Below are 19642 nucleotides of genomic sequence, written 5' to 3' on the forward strand. Positions count from 1 at the left end.
TTTGCAACATCTGGAGGTCCGCAGGTTGAAGACCACTGAGAAGGGATTGACAGGCGGAGAGTTCACTCGAGTATAAGCCGAGGGGGGGCATTTTCAGCACGAAAAATCGTGCTGAAAAACTCGGCTTATAATCGAGTATATACGGTAACTAGAGATGAGCGAACTTACAGTAAATTCGATTCGTCACGAACTTCTCGGCTCGGCGGTTGCTGACTTTTCCTGCATAAATTAGTTCAGCTTTCCGGTGCTCCCGTGGGCTGGAAAAGGTGGATACAGTCTTAGGAGACTCTTTCCTAGGACTGTATCCACCTTTTCCAGCCCACCGGAGCACCTGGAGGCTGAACAATCTTGTCTTCGATGTGTGTAAATATCTGCACAGAATTTTCCCGCTGATGATCAGGCATTGAGACCTTTGCCTGAGATGGTTTTTCCTTCTTCAGCTTTGGGCGAACAAAACATCAGCTTTAGTTTTCATTATGAAATCTACATTAATGTCATGCTTCGCCTTCGACTTTTATGTCCTTGGATATGGATTGAGGAGTAGGTAAACACAGGACTTACTGTGCTATTTGTTATGCTTACGTTCACACTGTCGGTAACCTGGCAGGAAAACGTTCCTTTTAGTTTTGACATTTTAAAGCAATATTGTCTTAAATGTCAGCAGCAAAATAAATGATTTATGGAAACTAGTGAAAAGTAAAGTAAAAAATACAACATTTACCACAGCAACCAGACATGACTGCGTCCAGATGTAATACTGTGCTGAACAAATAGAGCTGTAATATTCTCAATTCACTAGGAATCCAAATACAGTGCTCCGCTGGTCATTGGAACCCATGGATTGTTGTATTAAAGGAGAACCCCAGCCAAAATTAAAGGGGTTATCCAGACATCAGGCATGATGAAGCTGCATGATTGCAGTGAAATGCGTTTTATCTTGGGATTAAACCTTCTTCCTTATTCCTGGTCTTCAGTTGAGTTTATCCTGCGCCTCGTGGAGCCGGCGTCCTCACCGAAGCCTAAGATTTCCCTGCTTTAAAGGGGTATTCCAGGAAAAAACTTTTTTTTATATATATATATATATATATATATATATATATATATCAACTGGCTCTAGAAAGTTAAATAGATTTGTAAATTACTTCTATTAAAAAATCTTAATCCTTTCAGTACTTATGAGCTTCTGAAGTTGTTCTTTTCTGTCTAAATCCTCTCTGATGACACGTGTCTCGGGAAACGCCCAGTTTTGAAGCAAACCCCTATAGGTAAACCTCTTCTAAACTCGGCGTTTCCCGAGACAGGTGTCATCAGAGAGGATTTAGACAGAAAAGAACAACCTTAACTTCAGAAGCTCATAAGTACTGAAAGGATTAAGATTTTTTTAATAGAAGCAATTTACAAATCTGTTTAACTTTCTGGAGCCAGTTGATATATAAAAAAAAGTTTTTTCCTGGAATACCCCTTTAAAGCAGGGAAATCTTAGGCTTCGGAGAAGACGCCGGCTCCACGAGGCGCAGGATAAACTCAACTGAAGACCAGGAATAAGGAAGAAGGTTTTATCCCAAGATAAAACGCATTTCACTGCAATCATGCAGCTTCATCATGCCTGATGAAGCTGTATGATTGCAGTGAATCACGTTGCATCTTGGGATTAAACCTTCTTCCTTTTACCTGGTCTCCTATTGAGTTTATCCTGCGCCTCGTGGAGCCGGCGTCCTCACCGAAGCCTAATCTTTCCTTGGAATCGTACAAGCCGGAGGGCAGCGGATTTCTCACTATTCTCACTAGCCTACCATTGTTGTGTATGTTGCTACACAACTCTTTTGGGTGAACTGCTTTCATGCCTAGCCTTTTTATTTATATATATATATATATATATATATATATATATATATATATATATATATATATATATAAAAATCTCTTTTAAAGCACCATGGAGCACTCTCTTATATCCCTTTAAAAATTAAAGCAGTACTGTAGTGGAATATAACTTATGCCCTATCCGAAGTTATAGTTCACGAGGGGGTCTGACTGCTGGGACCCTCCGCAATCCCCTGTATGGGGCCACCGCACTCTGCAGGAAGTGCCGTGCCGTCTCCAGCAGGAAGCCATGGCAGACACACCTCGTCCATGTATTGCTATAGGATACATGGTGGGGACATTTTGGGCCGCCGCGTTATGTGGGGAGGGAACACTACCTTCCTGCGGACTGACGCGGCCCCGTACAGGAGATCGCAGGTGGTCCGTATCCAAAGAAACCGTATCCAAAGAAATATAAATTGCAATTTTATTTAAAGGGGTTATCCAGGTTTTAATAACTTTTCACTATCATGCCTGTGATGGCAAGTTATGTCTTAAGTGCTTTACTTACATGAGTGGGGTGGAACAACCCCTTTTTTTGTCTTTTCATGGTCCCCCCATGTTCAACATTCCTCCAGTGTCTGGATGACTGTTGTCTCGGGCCTTTTCCAGAATCCTTTTTGGCTCAAGACAACAGGTGATCACAGGGGGCTTAGCTTGTTCTTGTCTTCCCTGACAAATCAGCCCCGTTATGACCTGTGCAGTGCAGCTGTACGTGCCGCCGCAGCAATGTGCCCCCGCATTGTCTACAGATTGCTGAGATCACATGACAACTGGGGGTGCATTGAACATTTGCATGGTGGCACGTACAGCTGGACCACATTTGTCATCAAGAAGCTGACTTGTCAGGGAAGAAGAAGCCCCATGTAATCAGCTGTTGTCTCGCGCAAAACAGGATCCATGGAAAGACTCGAGACAACAGTCATACACAGACCATAGGCGAACCTGAACCTTCCACCCCACACATGGAAGGCAAGACATAAGGGTAAATTGTCTTATCCACCTTTCACATTTTCAAACAAGTATTTTGTTAGAACCATGAAAAGTTTTTGATCCTAAGTAAGCTCAAGCACATTTCTAACCAAATCTAATTTAATGTCTTACTTTTTCAGAGATCGCCAGTCTTTGCAGCTATAATGGTAGATATGACCCTACCACTGGTCTGTGTGTGTGTAATGATGGCTGGGAAGGACCAGACTGTTCTGTGAAAAGCTGCCCCAATAACTGCGCTAATAGAGGGGTGTGTGTCAATGGCGTTTGCCAGTGTCCAAGTGGTTTCACAGGCCTTGACTGCAGTGAGAAGGCATGCCTCTTGGACTGTGGTGAAAATGGCATATGTGTCGATGGTGCCTGCCAGTGTAACTTGGGATGGACAGGACCAAACTGCAAGATGGTAGATTGTATCGTCAATTGTGGGGAAAATGGCCGTTGTGATGGTGGCCAGTGCTTCTGCGAGGAGGGATTCTTTGGTGACTCTTGCTCAGAAGGTAAGATACTGTTTGAGGTTCCTTTCATTTAGATCACATCCTTTAAATGGGTTGTCTCCTAAAGACAACTCTTACCATATTTATGTTATTAGAGCATATGGGCATCTTGGAGAGAGGTCCCCAACTCAATGCATCCTCTTTAATGGAGAGTAGAGTACAACTAACAGAGGAAGGCTCTTGCTATAGCAGACCCATCCCATCTATGTTTTACAGTGACACTTCCCATCTTCCTCTGGATGTGATATAGAACAGCTCTGTTAATACAACTGATAATACTGTTAGTGCTCTTATAGGGGTACTCCACCCTTAGACTTCTTATTTGGATAAGGGATAAGATGTCTGATCGCGGGGGGCCACTCGGACCTCCCACGATGTCCGGGCTGTCATGAGCTTGCGCTACGCCCCCTTCGTTCATGTCTATGGGAGGGGGCATGACAGCTGTGGCCGCTTGTCATGCCCCCTCCCATAGACATGAATGGAGGGGGCGTGGCATGACCACGGCCTCCTGAATCCAGCGTGCTGAACATTAATGCTCAGAATGCTGGGGTGCAGGCTCCAAGATCGTGGGGTCCCCCCCCCCGTGATCAGACATCTAAATAAAAAAGTACAAATGGGGCCTGGACATGTTTCTGGACAGTAATACCATTACAGGTTATGGATACTAGTTTTATGGGGACAGAACATTGATCCAGGGATTTATTCTGATGCCATATTGGAGTCGGGAAGGAATTTTTCCCCTAGTATGGGACATTTGGCAAACTATACCCATACAATGCTTAGGCACTCCAACTGCCAATTGTGTGGACCAAACTTGGAGATAGAACTGTCCCTAAAATTAAAAATGTGTAAATGTCCCAAACATCAAGGTGTAACATTGCTTATCCTGTAATGGGTGAAAACTTTCGGAGGAAGACAGAATGTCCGACCGCTGAGACCACCATGATCCTGAGAAAGGAAGAAAATTATTGCCCAACGGTCGGTAAAATTCAGGTGCCATAAAAAAATTTAAAGAGTTCCTGTCACCAAACTAAACTTTTAATATATTATTCCTTATGTAATTATAATATACTTTGCTATTTACTTGCTGTTAAAATTCTTAACCTTTATACGTTTTTAATGTGATTGAAAAACGCCACTAGGTGGCTCTGTTCTGTTTCCTGCGAAAGTCAAACAGTTAGTTTGGACTCCTCCCGACCTGGCAGGAGACCAAACTCAGGAAGTGCGTGCGGGGCATGGTGAGGCACAGCTCACGCAGGCTTCAGTGGGAAACGCCCACTTTCTCCTGCCCGTGCTCACACAATGTGAGCAAGGGGAAAGGCATGATACACAGCTTTATATACCTCGGAAAAATTTTTAAGGGCAGGAGGGGTGTTAGGAGTAATTAGGAAATATAATCTGAGTTAGGGTGGGTTCACACCACGTTTTTGCAATACAGTTCCCGTATACATTTTCAATTTGAAAACCGCATTGACTCACTATGGAAAACTGTATGTCAAAAGATGCATCAGGTTGCGTCCGTTTTGCATCTTGTATGGTTTTGTCTGTTTTTTTCCCGTACCCAAAATTGTAGCCTACCACGGTTTTTGGTCCGGGTGAAAAACCGTTTTGAAACCGTATACGTTTTTTATAAACATGGGAATCAAAGGGAACCGTACAGAACCTTATGTGAGTACGGTTCCATCCGGTTTGCACAATACGGTTTATGACTTTGCACATGCGCAGTGCACACCAAAGTTTTGGAATTTCAATCAAACTAGTGAAACTTTATTCAGAATGGAGTGCAAAGTTAAAAACATATGGTTTTTCTTCTTTGAAAACTGATGCAACCGGACATCATTTTTGATGAATCAGTTTTTCATCCAAAAACCTGATACGGGAACTGTATTGCAAAAATGTGGTGTGAATCCGGCCTTAGTTTAGGAAATATGGTTTGATGACAGGTACTCTTTAAGTGTTCCGGCAAAATATTGACAGAAAAATGTAAAAAGTTAAAGCTTTTAAAAGGTGAAGAAGAAACAGTAAAAATATTGTTGCCAAAACTTGCTGGAGCCGGAAGGGGTTAAACAATAGAATCTTCTTGTGTGTAAGTCAGTAGTTTTGGTTTTCATTTTGATCATCTTCTTGCCTGATAAATGCAGAGATAGGAAGCAGAAGCACACACTAAATCATCGGCTGTTTCAGTATCAATCGGTATTAGAAGTAATTTACCTATTTTTGCTGTATGACAGTGATGGCCGTACAGAACTTACGTCTCATCAGCACTACAGAGGACTCTCTGAACATTGCCTGGGATCTGCTGGTGGAAATAGATTATTATTATATTAGTTATTATCCTTTCGGAGATGAAAGCCAGAAACGGCAGATTAAAGTTTCTGCAAACCAAGACTTTTACCAGATTGGCGGTCTGAGCCCCAGCACATTGTATAAAATACTGATGTACCAAGTGAAGAATGGAGTGACCAGCGACCCAGCTGAGCTTCAAGGCCGAACTGGTGAGGAGGGTCAGAAAATTGTATACAGAGGGTGACATCTATGACTTGTAATCAACTTTTTCTATTGACATATTCTGGTAGAATTGTTTAAAGGGGTTTTCCTGGAAATGTGAAAGATTACTATGTGCGTCCTGCTACAATAAACAACAAAATCCTGCATACTTACCTTCTACCATCGCCTGACACTTTAGTTGTCAAATATTTTGGTCTGCACTCCTGTTCTTCACATCCCCCTTCTGATGTTCTGTTCCCTGCTAAGCCAATCACCAGTTACAGACCTGATCTATCATATCTATCCCAATGCTTAGTTCCAATGATACTGGGAACCTGGTAGTGATAGCTGTCCCATTTTGACATTTCAGCTTGTATGTCCAATTTTACCAAAAACCATGTTGATATGTCTGCGCACAGTCCCACATTCTTCACTGATATGATTCCAAAACGCAAGGATTTGTGTAAATTAAACATAATTTAAAACAGTCAAATACAGTCATCATTTCTTTCCCTTTTCAGATGATGCTGCTCTTGGAACTCTGTGGGTGACTGAAGAGACTGAGGATTCCTTGGAGGTGGAGTGGGAAAATCCTGACGTTAGAGTGGACTACTTCAAACTAAAGTATGCTGCCCAACCTGGAGGAGCGGAGACAGAGGTTCAAGTGTCCCAGAGCAATGACCCCAAAACTAGATACATCATTACAGGTGAGAAACCACTTCATACTGTCAAATTCCGTGGCCTTTCAGTAGTATGACATCCCTTTTTGCACCATAATAATTTACTGATGCTCAATTCTGATGTAAAGTAAGTCAACTAATATTTGGTCTACACTTGAACCTACACAGTTTACAGCCTAAGTCACTGTGATAAAACTGGTGCATTTGAAGATTGTCCATTTAAGTTTATGCTGTCTAAGTATAAGGCCATTTTAGTAAATGTTAAACTTAATTCAGGGCTTGAAGGGGGTGCGCATGTTATCTCTCTGATAGTGTATCCTTGTGTCATAAATCACCACCTCAGGCAGTGCTCTAGGTATGAGAGTCTGTATTAGTTGTGCCTGGAGTTTCCTAAAATGATTTCCTGATCCTGTAAAAAATACAGAAGAGTACTTATGTGTATTTGGATGCTCACCCGGTGATGCTACCATAGGTCTGAAGTAAATATATATTTTTTTAATTATCTTTATTAGCTCTGTATTGCACTCTTGTTTTGATGCTTACTTTGAAGGGGATTACCACATAAAGAGCTATAGTTTCCCATCAAAAACATTTCTATTTATAGCTGCATGTTGACACTCTCTTAGGCTGCATTCACACCTCGTTTTTACATTACGGGTGCAGGATCCAGCTGGGGAGGGGCAAACCGGGCTCTCCCGTGCCCCTGCCGGACCAGTGCTGAACTCCATTTACTTTAATGAGCCGAACGGAGTGGAACAGTGACTCCAGTCGGCTCATTTTTGACCCATATGCGGTTTCCTGACCAGACCTAAAACCGTGGTATACTATGGTTTTAGGTCTGGTCACAAAACCGGATATGGGTCAAAAATGAGCCGACCGAAGTCACCGTTCTACTCCGTTCGGCTCATTAAAGTAAATGGATTTCAGTGCTGGTCCGGCTGGGGTACGGGAGAGCCCGGTTTGCCCCTCCCCCAGCTGGATCCGGCACCGTAACGTAAAAACGAGGTGCGAATGCAGCCTTACATGGTCTAAAATGGGGGTAAGGTAGTGCTGTAATTACTCCTGTAATTCTGTTTATCACAGACTCTACTTGGTCTACTACCCAGCATGTGAAACACCATCCTTCTAAAGACAGGGAGAGAAGGGGAGAGCCAGGGAGCGGTGGAGAAAAGAGGCATATCATGTGTTACCTCCTGTCCTAAAGGGTGGGGGCGAGGAGAGGAAACCATGTTTTAAGAGTATGGGAGGTCACACAAGCAGGTGACTGGCTTAGGCTCTGGTCAGATTTTTCTTTCAGAGCCTCTGTTAGCAGTTACTTTACTTTATTTGATGTGAAGAACAGCGCAGCATGCAGCACTATTTTTTTCTGGTAAAAAGACGGACACCACAACAAATCTCAAGTTGGTGTCAGTGGGATTCATTGGGCCCCCCGTAATGCAGTGGATCCAGCAGGAGGAGAAAAAACATAGAACAAAGCCTAAAAAAATCCTTTAAAATTGGTCAAAAGTATTTGTTCAAGATAAAATGATTAAACAAGGTTAGATGATCATGTTATCACATTCTCTACTTTTTAAGCTTATCCAACTTCAGAGAAACTCAGATTATTTATGGTTAAGTTCATTTCTTCAGGTTTCCACCCTTGTGTGTATTGTCTCTTGTAATCCACGTATCAGATCTAAAGCCCTTTCATGTGACATGTTGCATAACTATATTCCGTGACTTCTGACAAAGGTTGGAACAGGTCTGCCAGTGGCAGTATATTGTAACTGGTTCCATATGTTCACAGGCTGTGCTGAACATCTTGTAAAGCCTGCTGATGTATTGTTGGCCCCCAAGGTAACAAAGGAGATAAGAAGCATGTAATACAGTTATAATAGCCCATAGCCAGAGCAATTATTCTAGCTTGACATCTATAAGTCATCTAATAACCATGTGTCGGATTACCAGAATGATAGATATCCCTGAATAATTTACAGAAAGTACTGGTCAAACACAATTTGATAATTATGGTGCCTCTCTAATCTGGTGCAAAATGTAGTATTATTAAATCTAGGCCATTATAGTATTGAAGGGGTACTCCGGTGGAAGAAAAATATTCATATCAACTGGCTCCAGAAAGTTAAACAGATTTTTAGATTACTTCTATTAATAAAATCTTAATCCTTCCAGTACTTATCATCTGCTGTATGCTCCAAAGGAAGTTGTGCAGTTCTTTTCTGTCTGACCACAGTGCTCTCTGCTGACACCTTTGTCCATCTCAGGAACTGTCCAGAGCAGGACAGGTTTGCTATGGGGATTTGCTCCTACTCTGGACAGTTCCTGACATGGATGGAGGTCACAGCAGAGAGCACTGTGGTCAGACTTGGACGAACTACACAACTTCCTGTGGGGCATACAGCAGCTGATAAATACTGGAAGGATTAAGATAAATAGAAGTAATTTACAAATCTGTTTAACTTTCTGGCACCAGTAGATTTGATTTTTTTTCCCCCACCGGAGTACTCCCTTAAAGGGGCTATCCAGACAAGAAAACATATCCCCTCTCCATTGGATAGAGAATAAGCATGTGATTGCTGGGGTCCGGCTGCTGTGACACCCCACGATCTCTAAAACGCGGCCCCCCCCACATCTTCTTGCTGCATGGAGCGGCAGACAGCATGCACTCCATGGACTGATCTCTTCAGCTCTCTGATAGACATAGACTTTGTCTAGGGGATATGTGTTTTGGGCTTGATAACCCCTTTAAAGCTTACCTTCAATGCTTTTTTGACAAATCGTGCTGCACTGTCATTTTTGATATGATATTTCTTTTTAAATTCAGGGCCTAAAATCCTGAACAGAGATGCCATTCTCCCTGCCGCTTCTCAACATTTGTAGCTTTGCAATTGGAGACTAAGCCGCTCCAGCTCGATACCCAATGTACTGTAATTCTATGGCACTGGGTCTAGTGCTGGAAACGGGTGCTGTGGAGATGGATTGGAAAGCTTTCTTTTCTATTGCATAGTAATATACGGCGGGGAATGGGTAGAACGGCGACTCGTTCAGGCATTTAGGCACAGACTGTAAGTGCTACACAATAGTTATTGTTCAAAAGGTACGTTTTAACCCCTTAAGGACCGGGTTTTTTTTCCGTTTTTGCACTTTCGTTTTTTGCTCCTTGCCTTTAAAAAATCATGACTCTTTCAATTTTGCACCTAAAAATCCATATGATGGCTTATTTTTTGCGCCACCAATTCTCCTTTGTAATGACGTCAGTCAAAAAATCTACGGTGAAACGGGAAAAAAAATCATTGTGAGACAAAATTGAAAAAAAAACCTGCCGTTTTGTAAATTTTGGTGGCTTCCGTTTCTACGTAGTACATTTTTCAGTAAAAATGAAACCTTTTCTTTATTCTGTAGGTTCATACGATTAAAATGATACCCTACTTATATAGGTTTGATTTTGTCGTACTTCTGGAAAAAATCATAACTTCATGCAGGAAAATTAATACGTTTAAAATTGTCATCTTCTGACCCCTGTAACTTTTTTATTTTTCCACGTATGGGGCGGTCTGAGAGCTCATATGCGCCGTGATCTGAAATTTTTAACGGTACCATTTTTGCATTGATAGGACTTATTGATCGCTTTTTATTAATTTTTTCATGATATAAAAAGTGACCAAAAATGCACTATTTTGGACTTTGGAATTTTTTTACGCCATTGACCGTGCGGTTTAAGTAACGATATATTTTTATAATTCGGACATTTCCGCACGCGGTGATACCACATATGTTTACTTTTATTTTTATTTACACTGTGTTTTAATAGGGGAGGAGTTAAATGATCTTTATTCACTTTTTTTTTCACTTTTTTTTTGCAGTGTTATAGGTCCCATAGGGACCTATAACACTGCACACACTGATCATTGTTATCCCATAGGGGGCTATAACACTGCACACACTGATCTTTATCATTGATCACTGGTTTCTCATAGGAAACCAGTGATCGATGATTCTGCCGCTTGACTGCTCATGCCTGGATCTCAGGCACTGAGCAGTCATTCGGTGATCGGACAGCGAGGAGGCAGGTAGGGACCCTCCTGCTTTCCTGTAAGCTGTTCAGGATGCCGCGATTTCGCCGCGGCTATCCCAAACAGCCCACTGAGCTAACCGACACTTTTTGCTTTCACTTTTAGCCGCGTGGCTCAGCTTTGAGCGCACGGCTAAAGGGTTAATAGTGCGCGGCACCGCGATCAGTGCTGCGCGCTATTAGCGGCGGGTCCCAGCTTCACTATGACGCCGGGCCCGCCGTGATATGATGCGGGGTCACCGTGGGACCCCTCGTTATATCACGGGAGCGGGACAAAGGACTGTTTCACATTAGGACAGCAGCTTTAGGCTTTTCTGACTCATGCCTCCCTCCAATGGAACACTGCCACATATGTTGCTGTTAATTGTCTCATTGTCTTATGAGCTAAGGTGGTCACTTTTGGGTCTGAGCTATACTTACCTAGTCCCGTCTTCTCTGGCTTTAATTCCGTCCTCTCAATGTGATTGACAGCCCTTGACGCTCTGCTCCGTAAGCAGATGGAGCAGAGAGATGACGGAGGCCATGCCCAGGCTGTCAATCACACTGAGGGGGGCGCAATTACAGCCAGAACAGACAGGGCTAGACTAGAATGGTTCCCACCCAGGGATTTACTTATAAGTCCATGGGAAACACATTTTTAAATAATATATCTTCATCATTCCTGCCGGACGGAACGTTTCTCGAGGAAGAAGATTTTACCCTATATAACCCATTGCCATGTGTTTAAATCATAAAATCTGATGACAGGTTCCATTTAAATTCTATATAGAGATATCAACATAAATCACTTATTAAAGCTTTCTACGTGCTTTTAAGATCCATAATTACGTTTCTGGGATAGAATAAAAAAAAAAATCTTCCATTATCCGAGTCTTTTCTGCGCATTTATTGAGTTAGAATATACAGTTGTAAAATGCACAATTTATCCAATCTGATAAGTCTGTAAAACAAAACAAAAAAAAACACAAGCAGCAGATAACTACAACCACAGTACATCTGGAATAGATAGAATTCTACTTAGATAAGTATAAATTAGGGAATTCATCAAGGAGTTTTTTTCCTGTAACTTATGAGACTCGCAAAATAAATTGACTCAACACAATAAAAACGAGCTGTAGTTTTCAGCAGATATTTGACCCGACTTTTTTATTGGAAATACTGCAGGGTTGTGGGAGATAGAGAGAGATTAATGTAACGATATCATTCATATAACCAGCTGCTTTTGTATTCCTGGGGACATTTCCTTATATATTCGCCTGTAAAATATCATGAAATGTGACTCTTAAGTTTTCACTTTAAAGGGGTACTGCGCCAGAAGTTTTTTGTTTTCTGTCTGCTTTAAAAAACAACAACAAACCTTTACCTACCCCCCACGCTTCCCCCAATGCCTCGGGTATCTCTGCTCCTGTCCCCGGTGTAATACTCTTTCTTGTGCAATGTATCACAGTAATGCTTAGCCAATCACTGGCCACCGTTGTGTCCCTCAGACAGTGATTGGCTGAGCAGAAACGTGGCATATGAACCCCGGCCCCAGTCTTCTTCCTGATGCCGGGACTCAATACATCACATTGCCACTTAGCTATTTACTGGCTATGGCAGGACACCACTGGTGCCAGTGATTTGCAGAGCTTTATTGTGATGCAATCACACCTGGCACCAGGTAGAGAATTACACTGTGGTAGCGCGGTGTAATGAGGGCAGATGTTGTTACCCTAGGGGCAGATTGCATTAACCCCTTGTATTCGTAACGTCAGGGCGTGGTTTAGCCTAAAACCACTCTAAGGTATACTGCTGGATCCTGGGCTAGGCAAGGGGGCAATAAAGACTTACAAATAACGGTAGCTTTACTGAGGGTAGACAGATGGTAAAGTCTATACAGTTCAGCCAGGGCCCAAGGAGGTGACCAGTGACGCAGAGACCTTAAGGGGCTTGCTGGGACTTGTAGTAGGACTGGACAATTGAATGCAGACCACGCTGACTTGACAGATGACAGGGACTGACTTGACACACACACTAGGCGACTGCACTGGAGCTCAGCAGAGAGAAGCTCCAAGAGAGAAGCTCCACCCAGGGCTTATATGGGGGAGACTAGCAGGGAGCCCATAGGTCACTCTTGGGGTCACCTGGTCACATGGTATAACTCTTAAAGCAACATTACATTTTATAACACTTTACATGGTAAAACATATTTACAATGGGGAAACAAGTGTAGGGGGCCTTGGGGACACTGAAGAAGGCTGCCTGACAGGACAGCATGAGCATGGTGTAAGACCTCCCATACTGGGCCACCACAGCACCAGGGGCTGGCATCGAGGGAGCAAGTGAGGTAAGTAAAGGTGTTTTTTTTACATAGCAGACAGCCTGGGCATCTTCATAAAAAAATAAAAACCATGCTGCCAGAATACTCCTTTAGGGTCTTTTCACACTGCGTACTTCGACTCGACTCCATCGATTCCATCTGGTGTCTGCTGCCAAAATACTGCGGCACTGCATCGTCACCATTGATGGCTACGAAGTTGTGGTATGGCAGCGGGGTGTGAGGTGCAGGGCATATGTTGTTACCCTAGGGGCAGATGGTATTAACCCCTTGTGTTCGTGACACCAGGGCGTGGTTTAGCCTTAACCACCTGAAGGTAGACCGCTGGATCCTGGGCTAGGCACGGGGCAATGAAGACACTGACGCCAAGTTACAGACAACAGTAGCTTTACTGAGGGTAGACAATAAAGAAGGTGACCAGTGACACAGAGACCTCGCAGGTTTGCTGGGATTTGTAGTAGACAGGAGAATTTAGTGCAGGCCATGCTGGATAGACAGAAGACTTGACTAACAGGACAGTGACTTCAGCTTACTTGACTTGTGGCTGCAGAACTTGACTTGAGGCCTCCACTGCTCTGGACACACACTATAGGCACGACTGACCTCAGCAAAGACTTGGAGAAAAAAAAAAAAAAAGAGGCTAGCTCCTCCAAGGGCTTATATGGGGTTGACTAGCAGGGAGCTCATAGGTCACATTTGAGGTCAGCTGGTCATTGGTACCTCCTGGGTAACAATCACATAGTACATTTATTAAAGGTACAATACACAATATAATACATAACCTATTTACATGGGGGGAACAACTGCAGGGGGCCCTGGAGACACTGAGGGACACTGCCTGACAGGGCAGGGAAGGTACGGGGAAATACCATCCCGTACTGGGCCACCACACAGTGCTCGTAGACTTCCCTGCAAAGAATGAACATGTTCAATTTCAGTTCAATTTCAGTTCACATCACGGAATTCTGACACGCAATTCTGCGCTAATTACATAGTGTGAACATACCCATAAGAGGTATATAGTATTCTTATAGTGCAGTAATTTTTGCACTTATGTCGAGCTGTGTCACTGCTTTTGGAGGAAAGCAGCTGTGCTTCTCTAACCCTGTGCAGACCCATCTCTACTTTGGACAGTTGTTGCTTGTTAAAAAGGCCCCTTAATTTGTGGGGAAACCTAATAGAAAGTGTTCAATTTCCCTGCAGCACCACCACAGGAGAAACTAAGCATTACCGCATTGTCCATTCAAATCAAGGGGTCATCTTTTTAATGCAGAACAGGTCCTCCAGCGCAAGAGACGCTCTTTGTAACTGCTCTCCACTTTCACCTAGAGATAAGGATCCTAAACAGAGGACCTGCCCTCCATTAACTCATAATTCCCCAATATGGCGTATGCAACTGGATTTCTAATCCGGACAACAACTTTAAGAAGCAAAAGCATGAATTTGGTATTAAACTTCCAAAAATAGGATTCTTAGGTCCCATTTACATACAAATGTGAACATCCTGTCCTTTGTATATTAACAACCACTGTGAGAAACACTTCTTATAATGCATTTATGGGAAAGTAACTCGATCATCAAGAAATAGATTGCAAGTTTATGTCTTGAACAATTCTAATGGCCCATATTTTAATGTCAATGCCATCAAAATTGTAATTTGTATTCCAGGTACCAATGGTTCTCTGATGCGGCACAATGTTGCACAGCAGGATAAAAATCATTGTATTCCTAGACCAAAATTGTTTGAAAATCCTATAAAAATGTGTTTATTTGTCTTTTATTCCTCAGGTCTACTGCCCAGTACAACGTACGATATCAGCATCCAATCTGTGAGAGGAGGACGAGAAGGAAAAGCCTCATCTGTAGTGGGCATAACAGGTATGGTGCTAAGTCTGTTATGTGTTATATATGGATATGGTATTGGAGAAAGTGTTAAATGGGGCTTAAGCAAATGTATGTGTGGTACCCGGCAGGGTGATGGTGTCTGGGGTGTTGCGGTGATAGTGTAGGATATTGGTGTCAACCCTTAATTGTCGTGATGCCAGGGTGCAGTTTCCTCAATGTAATGGTCTTACCGCCAACTGTCTCACAAACGGCAGGGAGAAATTACGGAATGTCCACAGCAGATTTTATGAAGTAAACTTGAAGTAACTTTACTGCATATTTTATGCAACGGCATGGAACATAACAGTCTTTGAGAGAGAGAGAACCGTGGTACAGGTTCCTCACAGGTTTGCTGGGGCTCGGATCAATGAGCTTTGGTGCTAACCACTGTGCTACTATTTTTAGAAGAATTGGATTTGTAGTAGTCAGACCGGATTTGTAGGATTGAGCTTGGAGAAACTCACGGTTTTGTGGCTGCTGGACTTTAGGCTTGAGGCCTAGCCTGATTTGTTATTTGTGTTGAGATGTGCATGCTTGATAGTCCGGCAGGAAGAGAGAGAACATTTAGTGGCTGCAGCCCCTTATATATTAAGGGGATGGGACAATGCTCATTGGTCAGCAGAACCTGTCAGTCCTGACCCAGTGAACTCTGGGTATCGCATGACCCAAAGGTCCTTAAACCATAAAACAATTTAATTAAAGGCACGTGACTTCTAAGGTCCTATACAGAGGTATTCCTATATAACATATTAAATATATATATATTCATACATTAAATACCATTTATATGAGGTGACTAGGAGTTAGCCCTATAGGAGAGCCTTATTGACATGGAGGGACTCTGGCTGAGGGGACTTTAGACAAAGGGACAGGACAAGGTCCTGTACCGGGACACCATATATGTATACTTTAAAGCCCCCCTCCCCACATTTCAGAAAGTTCAAAGTGAAACCCCATTACTCAAATAGCTGTTTTAAAGTAATTTGTAGTGTTTCTAGCATTACAATACCCCATTTCTATCATCTTTTGCTTGCATGTCCTCCTCCCCTTTGTGTTGTTGATAATCTGAACTTCTAGGGGTGGGCCCTAAAGACAATAATCTCCTTCTCCCTCTGGCAGCTTACAGTATAGTCCCTTATAGTGATGAGCGGCATAGGTCATATTCGAATTTGCGATATTTCGCGAATATATGGACGAATATTCGTCATATATTCGTGTATTTCGCATATTCATTAACTTTTTCCATGCGAAAGTTGTAATGAAATTTGCAAAAATGCGCATGCGAGATTATATCTTTCAACTGACTACTTTCCTATTGGTTGCTAGGGATGTTGCTACCCTCTGACAACTGTATTTTGCATCCTTCTCATTGGCCCACAAGCTAAAAGAAGGGAGGGATCAGTGTCCTCTGGAAGTGCCGACATTTGCAAATTTTCGCATATTTGCCTTCTTTGGACCACAAGCTGGAAGCAGGGAGGGATGATCACTTTTTATTCATCATTGTAACATCATTGTAATGTGTACTGTGAAAAAACAAACCAAAAAAAAATAATATTCGTCATAACGGATATACTTCACTATATTCTAAATATTTTCAAAATCGTGAAGTGCCGATATTCGCGATAAAAATTCACTATTCAAATATTCGTGCTCAACACTAGTCCCTTAAAACCTTTAAAACCCTGAAAAGTTGAGAAGTTTTGTCCGCTATACTGTTATGTTACTTCAGAGGCTCTGCCAATCAGGACAGAAAGCTTCTGCTCTGGTGGGAACAGAGACTCGTCATGCAAACCCCCGGCTGTGAGGAGAAGGACTGAGCATGTGTGTCCTCCAGTATGTAGCTCATTAGCTGGATGTGCACATTGTTACACCATTTGAACTCCAGATGGCACCATACTGGATAAGTAAATGTCATTACTCTTCACCGAATCATTTTTAAATGTGTTTAACTTCAAAAATTGTCTATAATTTGATGCTTTATTTAAATAAACATAATATTATTCATGGACTAATCTCTTTAAAAAACATTATGCAAATAAAGCAGCTTGAGACTTTCAGGCTGATTAGAAGCACTAGGAGAACTCATCTATTGGCATCTGGCTGTAGGAATGAGCTATTTCCAGCTGTTTTGAATTGACAGCGTAGCTCATGGTACTAATAATTCTTTATTTTAATAGCGCACACTGATTCTGCAGCGCTGTATACTCAAATTGGTCCCTGTCCCCATTGGGGCTTTACTTATCAGTATGTTTTGGAGTGTGGGAGGACGCCGGAGTACCCAGCGCAACACAGGCAGAACATACAAACTCTTTGCAGACTTCATATCTTGGGTGGGATTTGAACTTAGGACCCCATTACTGCAAGGCAACATAGGTTACTCATATTTAAAAAGATTTTAAAAAAAGAAAGAAAAATAGCCAGCTCAGCTTTTTTCTGCTTCCCACAACCTTCGGCAGCTGAAATCAAAATGGGAATACTCCTTTTAGAGCAGATACCCATTAAAGTGTACCTGTCATTTAAAAATGAAGCTTTACATGTCTTTTTTTTATGTGTGCAGCTTCTGTATTTGGCTCAAAAATCCCTCTGTTCTGGTGCTCATTCATTCTGACATCCACTGCTCAGGAAGGGGCATGTCTGAGGCAAGAACTGAGCCCGCCCTCACTCACCTTTAATTCACTTCCTCCCTGAGTCTGCTGTGCTGGGTCTCTTCATCCAATCACTGCAGGCTGCTCTGTAACCCCCTACTCTCTTTCATGCTGCAGTCTAATAGACAGGACAGGAGTGATCACAGAGGAGTGCTAGTCCCGCCCTCACTGGACAAAGATGATGCTGCAGCCGGACAGGATTATGTTCTGGATGGTATAGGGACCCCTAATGGTCTTTTCTTTATAAGCCAAGATTTCTATATAAAAAAAAAGATAAACATTTTTATGAAGTATATTGGAAAGGTTAATGTTTTGCCAAGATGTACAAGTCTTTATTCTGACAATGCCCATTTATCGTATAGTAGATTAAACTTTTGGGCAGGATTGAAAAATAGAATTCAGTATGATATTTTTGGTACCATATTTTATGCACTGTTGCTCCTTTTTTTTGCTTTTCTTAGGAGAAATTAGGAACATAGAACTGACTTCACAACTAGCTTCTGATTGTAGCCAGACCCCCCCCCCCCCCTTTTATAAAATAGTCTGTTTCATAATGACACATTCAGAATGAGATGGTCTAGATCAAGGGTGCACCACTCATGACCTTGGGGCCGCCATTCATGGTGGTACCCAACCACAAGGACATACATGTGCTTGTCTATGTCTAGGAAGTCAACCCCTATCTTTTTTATGCAAAGCATGAAGTATGGTAATTTCACGGCCAAAGGCTGTCCAGGCATGCTGGGAGTTGTAGTTTTGCAACAGTTAGAGGCAAACTACAGTGACCCCCGACTTATGATGGCCCCGACATATGATCATTTCAACATATGATGGCCTCTCAGAGCCCATCGTATGTTGAAGGCAGCCTCGACATATGATGCTGCTGTGTGTCGGGGCCATCATACAAACAGCTATGTGACAGCGCTGACAACTTCAGCAAATGACAGATAGTTGTTTAATGTGCCCTGTGTGCCCCGTTCTGCCTCCTGTTCCTCACATGCTGTCCTACTAACTCATACAGGCTTCCACTGTGAGCTCCGTGTAAGCCCCGCCCCCCCAATGCAGCCATAGCCAATAGCCTGTAGCATCTTGCTGCAGGCATCCAATGAGCTGCTGGCTGCCCTCCCCTTCCTTTCCTATAGAGCTGTAGTCGGCAGGATCGTAATGGAGGACATTCTGTCGCCCCTGAAGGTATTTAAAGAACTGTACAGTACTGTATGCGATGTCACACATCACATACAATACATAGACACACTATACACCCCATACATCAATGTTTCCCTATCAGTGTGCCTCCAGCTGTTGCAAAACTATAACTCCCAGCATGCCCAGACAGTACATGCATGCTGGGAGTTGTAGTTGTGCAACAGCTGGAGGCACCCTGGTTTGTTAAACACTCCCCATACACTCCACATAGAATGGTCATCCCAGAACCAATTAGCAGTTTCCCATAGAGATATGTATTCAACATACAATGGTTCCGAGGCCCCAGAACCAATTACCATTTTTACATAGACATATGTACTCGAAATATGATGGTTTCAACATATGATGGTTCTCCTGGAACCAATTAATATCATATGTTGAGGGACCACTGTAGTTGGGAAACACTGCCCTAAATAATGGTGGATTCTAACTACAACAAGGGACTTTTAGAGAAACTAATTTTCTGCCTCATAACTGTTTAAGTGATAGGGAACAAAAATTGGATAAAAAACACAAAAAGCAAACAATATCACAGAACCCTTCCTTTTCCACGGTCCTTATAATAATACAGAGCTGTGTGATCAGCGATACTACAATTTAATTGATAAAAGAAAATTCTCTTGTTAGCTCTAGGCAGCCAGAAAGTGCTGACAGGCGAAAGTGGAAAAACCGTGAGAATTATTCATTATCCACTAATGAAAGGAGAACAGTATTTTGTATTTAAATATATACAGCCTACATTTATGTTACCACGCAGAATCTATCATGCCACCGCTCAGCCCAAAATTCTTATGGATAACACGTCAAATTTGCAGTTAAAATTTCGTACAACCCCATTGCTATTCTGCACTGGGGACAAATATAGGCTATTTAACATAGCAATAAGATAAGTCCAGTCCTAGCTTGTTAACTGCCTTTTTGCAAATCCAAATGCTATTATATGTGATTTGCAATTGTTACGCCGAGCGCTCCGGGTCCCCGCTCCTCCCCGGAGCGCTCGCTACACT

At 42.5% G+C, this 19642-nt stretch overlaps 1 protein-coding gene across 10 annotated transcripts in view; it reads left to right on the forward strand.

Annotated features, from left to right (window-relative positions):
- The window catches only part of LOC130282987 (tenascin-N-like), an 87868-nt gene that overhangs the window by 25110 nt on the left and 43116 nt on the right, over positions 1 to 19642 (forward strand). For all 10 annotated transcript variants that reach the window (XM_056532065.1, XM_056532066.1, XM_056532064.1 and 7 more), the window contains exons 4-7: positions 2976 to 3350; positions 5579 to 5842; positions 6356 to 6541; positions 14689 to 14778. In XM_056532065.1, the coding sequence (XP_056388040.1) occupies positions 2976 to 3350; positions 5579 to 5842; positions 6356 to 6541; positions 14689 to 14778 (915 nt within the window). The remainder of the gene's footprint in view (positions 1 to 2975; positions 3351 to 5578; positions 5843 to 6355; positions 6542 to 14688; positions 14779 to 19642) is intronic.

The sequence above is a fragment of the Hyla sarda genome, chromosome 7, assembly GCF_029499605.1.
Source record: "Hyla sarda isolate aHylSar1 chromosome 7, aHylSar1.hap1, whole genome shotgun sequence".
NCBI lineage: Eukaryota > Metazoa > Chordata > Amphibia > Anura > Hylidae > Hyla > Hyla sarda.